Source organism: Caenorhabditis briggsae (assembly GCF_000004555.2).
Source record: "Caenorhabditis briggsae complete genome, chrIV, whole genome shotgun sequence".
Lineage (NCBI taxonomy): Eukaryota > Metazoa > Nematoda > Chromadorea > Rhabditida > Rhabditidae > Caenorhabditis > Caenorhabditis briggsae.
The window spans coordinates 13661260-13667034 of NC_013487.2; the positions used below are offsets into that span (position 1 = coordinate 13661260).

General features: G+C 35.7%; 1 protein-coding gene across 1 annotated transcript in view; it reads right to left on the bottom strand.

Annotated features, from left to right (window-relative positions):
- The window catches only part of Cbr-sqv-1, a gene marked incomplete at both ends in the record, with an annotated part of 22146 nt that overhangs the window by 795 nt on the left and 15576 nt on the right, over positions 1-5775 (bottom strand). Inside the window, 3 exons of the mRNA XM_002634568.1 lie at positions 681-972; positions 1627-1977; positions 5320-5478. Of these exons, the coding sequence (XP_002634614.1) occupies positions 681-972; positions 1627-1977; positions 5320-5478 (802 nt within the window). The remainder of the gene's footprint in view (positions 1-680; positions 973-1626; positions 1978-5319; positions 5479-5775) is intronic.

The following is a 5775-nucleotide window of genomic DNA, read 5'->3' on the forward strand; positions in this document are numbered from 1 at the left end:
CTGGTGTCAAAAATACTGTATTTTTGAGCCAAATTTGGAGCTCTCAATATAATTTTTTCCATTTTTTTTTGTATTTCGGATTGTTTGTATGTCTGATCAAAAAAGATCGAAAAACTCGAAAAAAATTTTTTGGTCGAAAAAAATCATAAGGGTCCCCCCCCTTATGTGTTTTTTGAAAATTTCGAAACTAGTGAAAAGACGGGCCCGCCGGGCCGGGCCTCCGAAATTCCGGAAAAAGCCCGGCCCGGCCCGTTACAAGTATGGAAATTCCCAAAAAAATTCCGAAAATTCCAATGGTCCAAGAATACGAAATTTTTTGAAAATTCCAACATTTTGAAAAATACGGGAATCCAAAAACTTGAAAAATTCAAAATTCCCAAAATTTTGAATTTTCCGAAAATCCTAACATTTCGAAAATCCGAAATTTTCCAAAAATATGAAATTTCTGGAATTCCCGAAAATCATAAAAATCCGAAAATTCAAAAACTTGAAAAATTCTGAAAATTCTAAAAATTCTAAAAATTCTAAATCGCCAAAAATCCAAAATTCAAAAAATTCTGAAAAAGCAGAAATTCCCAAAAGGGTCATTTTAAGGGCTGGCGCGCCTTTGGCGCGTTTCAGGGATATTCAATTTTTGACAATTCCAAAAAATCGGAATTTCCGAAATTCCCAAAACCTACCGTAATCGGCTTATCCTGTAGCACCTGAATGATAAAATTCGACACAACCCGCCCATCATTCATATGCATCCGCGGTCCAAATGTATTGAAAATTCTTGCAATTCGAATTTTGACATTTTCCTGTTTGTTATAGGCAACCATCAGAGATTCGGCTACTCTCTTCCCCTCATCATAGCATGCCCGTGGTCCAATAGTGTTGACATGTCCCCAATAGGTTTCTGGTTGTGGATGGACTTCTGGATCACCGTAGACTTCGGAGGTGGACGCAAGGAGTACGGTAGCTTTTACGCGTCTAGAAAAATCGATTTGTTTGGTTTTCAGCTTAGATTTCGGTCGGTCGAAAATGTTTTTCGACCGACCGACCGACCGACGATTTTCGACCGACCGACCGACAGAAAAACATTTCGACCAATTTCCGACCGACCACAAGAAAACATTTTCGACTTAGTTTTGGTCGGCCGAAAATCGGTCGAACATTCTTCGGCGGTCGGCCGACCGCGAAATTTTTGTTCTTCGACCAATTTTGTCCGACTAGGATCGGACCAATTTTCGGTCGACCGCCAAAAAAAAGGGTTTTCCGCTGATTTTCGACCGACCGAAAATTGGTAGAAAGATTTTTACCCGACCGCAAAAACATTTTTTCGATCAATTTTCGGTCGGCCAAAGAACGGTCGAAAATTTTCCGGCGGTCGGACGCAAAAATGTTTTTCTTAGACCGACCGAAAAAAAACTTTTTTTGAGAAACATATTTTTCGACCGACAAGCAGCAAAAAATTTTTTTTGACGAATTCAACCAATTTCAACTGCGAAAAAATTTCTCGACCAAACGGTCGGTCGGGCGAAAACCGGTCGACGAAATTACTTTTTTTTTGGCCGAAAAAAGGAATTTTTCGACCAATTTCGACCAATTCGACCGCAGCCAAAACCAAAAAAAAAAAGAACCCACTTTGCCAATCCCAACATATTAATTGTTCCCAAAGTGTTGGTTTTGATAGTTTTCACCGGATTATACATATAATGTGGTGGAGACGCAGGTGACGCGAGATGATAAATTTGATCAACTTCTACGAAATATGGATTCACGACGTCGTGATGGACCATCTCGAAGTTCGGATGGCCAATCCAGTGCTCAATATTCTTCTTCCGACCCGTAAAATAATTATCCAAAGCGATGATTTCATGTCCATCTAGCATTAATTTATCCACTAAATGAGATCCAACGAATCCGGCGCCGCCAGTGATAAGGACTCGTTTTCGGGTCTCCTCGTTACGGTAGCGGACCGATGGGAACGATTTTCTGGAAATATAATGGGTTGAAAGTCGGATTTTTTGAATTTTCGAATTTCCGATTTTCCGAATTTCTTTAATTTCTGAATTTCAAAATTCCAGAAATTCTGAATTATTGAATTTCAGAATTGCTAAATTCCGGATTTTTGGATTTTTGAATTTCCTGGAATTCCTAAATTTCTGAATTCTTGAATTTTTCAATTTTTGAATTTCTGAAATTCGGAATTTCTAAATTTCCGATTTTTTGAATTTTCGGATTTCCGATTTTCCGAATTTCTGAATTTCAAAATTCCAGAATTTCTGGATTTTGGAATTTCTGAATTTTCGAATTTTTCGAATTTCCGAATTTCTCGATTTTCAGCTTTCAAACTTTCTGAAAATATGGATGATGAGCCTAAAAAAATAGAATTTTAGGCATCAAATTTCAGATTTTTCGAGACTTTTGCTAAATTTTTTCTTAAAACATCGTCCAAAAATCGATCTGAAACCTCGAAAAAACTGTAAAAACCAAGAAAATTTTTGAATTTTTACGATTTTTTACGAGAATCTACGCGGCTTTCTGCACAAATTAAGGCAAATTTTGGCATTTTAAAATCAATTTTACGGAATGGGGCATGAGGAGTTTTTTACGATTTTTCGGACTTTTTTCTCCCTTCCAAAAATCCGATGCCTCGAACGAGGATCGAACTCGGGTCGATCGTTTCACACACCGGCGTGTAAACCAGTGCGCTATTCGATCGACAAAATTTCTAGTTGTTTTTGATATATAAATAACTTCTTATTATCGTCACGTGAAAATTCGAAAAATCGTTTTTTTTTTTCGAAATTTTGATAACGGTGAATAAATTTGATAGTTGTAAATACTTAATGGTTCCTTATATTGGTGAATCTTCTCAGTCAAAAAATCTAAATTTCGTAACTCCAATTCTAGGATTTTCGGAACGGATTTCGGGATTCCAAACATTCCGATATTTCGGGAATGAAATTCCGGTCAGAATATTTCCGAAAGAATTTTTCGGAATGAAATTCCGAGCGGAATATTTCCGAAGCTTTCTTTTTGAAAATAGAGATTTTTGGACTACGGTATGTCTCGAAAAGATTGCTTGCGGGCAGAATTCCTTCAATTTTTTGCGTTTTCAAAGTCTTTTTGTCTATTTCACAGATTTTTTGGCGTTCTTGTGGTGAAAAAAAAGGAATTTTTACTTAAACATTGGAACTTTCGAAAAATCCGATATTTCGAAAATTTCAAAATCGGAATATTTTGAAATTCCCAATACTTAAATATTCCGAAAATTCCGAAATTCCAAACATTTAAAAATCGGAATACCATATTTCCTCTAATAGAAGCCCACCTTCTAACACAAATTTGTGCAGCTCACAAGGGAAGTACCCGAAGTGTCCCCTCGCTTTTTCTTAGATATTGGTGGCAAAAAATGTCCCTTCCCCGGACTAGCACAAAACAGATAATATAAGGTGCCAATAGGCAGGTTGAGCAGAATGGCAAAACTTTTTGTGTTTTTTCAGAAATAGTGGATCAAGTTCATTCAAAAAAGCATAACTTTGTTCAGAGCAAAGATAAAATTATAAACTAACATATTTCTTGTAGAACAGATTACAGGCTACAAAAAACATAACTACACCTTTATTCTATCTTTGAAAAACAACTTTCTAGGAAGGAAAATGTCCAAATGGTCCGATAATGTGAAATCAAAAAATGCCGATTTTCGAAAAAACACCTTCGGGAGACTATGTCGATTCAATTCCTTTCATGTCATAATGCACAACTGTAGTCTCAAATATATAGCTCACCGTTCATTTAAGAGAGATTTAAAAAAAAAAAATTTTAATTCAATTCTTTTTTTAAACTCAATTTTTTAAACTCAAAGAAACTAAACCAACTGAATCTTTCATTCTCAAAGCTTTTATGTTGTATGTGGAAGTTAAGGTGTATTTATGTTTTTTGTAGCCTGTAATCTGTTCTACAAGAAATATGTTAGTTTATAATTTTATCTTTGCTCTGAACAAAGTTATGCTTTTTTGAATGAACTTGATCCACTATTTCTGAAAAAACTCAAAAAGTTTTGCCATTCTGCTCAACCTGCCTATTGGCACCTTATATTATCTGTTTTGTGCTAGTCCGGGGAAGGGACATTTTTTACTACCAATATCTAACAAAAAGCGAGGGGACACTTCGGGTACTTCCCTTGTAAGTTAGTGCAGTTTGTACAGTGCAGTTCGTTTATTCGGTTATTGCAGTGTTTCTTTCTGTTCTTAAAATTTTCTGGAGATTTCAGTTTTTGGTATTTTCCTGAGATGGAGGATGAAAAATAGAAGCCCATGGGCTTCAATTAGAGAAAATACGGTATGTTGAAATGCCGATATTCCGAGATTTTGAAAATCGAAAAATTTCGATATTCCGAAAATCCGAAAATTCCAAAATCGAGAAATTCCGAGGTTCCGACATTCCGAAATTTTTAAAATCGGAATTTTCGACATTCCGAAAAATTTCGAAAGTCATTCCGAACATCCGAACATAGAAACATATGTTTCATCCAAAAATGTGAAAAAATTGATTTTTTAAAAAACTTGTGACACAAAAGTATCACCAGAAGAAAGGAAATATATTCTTCTTGAAAGGTATTCAGGGTATTTTTTGGGATTTTTCAACATTCTAAAAATTTATTTTTGGAATTCTGTGTTTTGCTTTTATTGTTTAGCTTATCTTCATTGAAAATTTTGAATTTCAATTTTGATTTTCAATTTATTATTTTCAAAGTAGCATCAAGGGTTTGTTACACATTCAGGGTTCTTTGTTTTTAGGTTTCCGCCGGTTGAGGGTGCTGACCTTATTTCTGTTTAGAATCTTCAACACTTTAACCCGTTTTTGCCTTAGCCCATTTTATGTCGGTGCTTGGCACTAAAGAGTTTTTTTCTGAATTAAAATTATAAAATTATACGATAATATACTTCAGGAAGACTGGGTATATCAAACACCGAAAAAAAACCCCGAAGAATACTATTCAAGTGCTGAAAATATTTTTGACGGCTGGGTGTTTTAGGGGTAATTTAAGCTCGGGGGGTAAATCTACATATTTTCCTTTTAAAGGGAATAAATTTGAATCGACTCTATATTGCTTCCGACGAACGACAGCAGATCTAAATTTCCTTTTTTTTCGAAATGTCACGTAAAAAATACTTTGGCTATGAAAATCAGCTAATTTTTCAAAAATCCTACATAGTCACGTGATTTGATAAAAAACCCCCATGCCCCCTTTCGTAGATTTACGGGCGTCTTCAATTTTCAGCTTTTTTAAAGCCTTTTTTGACTGAAAATCGCTTAAAACCCACTCACGTCGTCGGCAACGGCACGGCCATCTCATCCGGAATCCCATTATTGCCTTCTCGATTCTCCGCATCGTCCATTCTCGTTCGCATTGATGATAGTTCGTCCTCTAGCACTTTGATCCGTTCCAATAATGAGGAGACCGTGTCATCCGAGATTCCGGCGTTTCTGAACGTGTATAATAGTTTGAAAATGATCGAAAGTACTAAAAATGCCCGAAATTTGGTCTTTTTCGGTCATTTTAGCCTGTTTAAGCCATTTCACTGCTTAGAATAGCTCAAAATAGCACTAGAATAGCTGAAAATAGCTAAAAATTGACGTAAAATCTCATAATTAAGACTTAAGCGTTTTCAGCCGAAAAATACCGTAAAACCTCTAATAGAACGACACCCGGATCGTCCACTTTGAGCCTATATATCTCACTTCTTTTGAAAGATATCAAAAAGTGGCTAACTAGTAAAATGT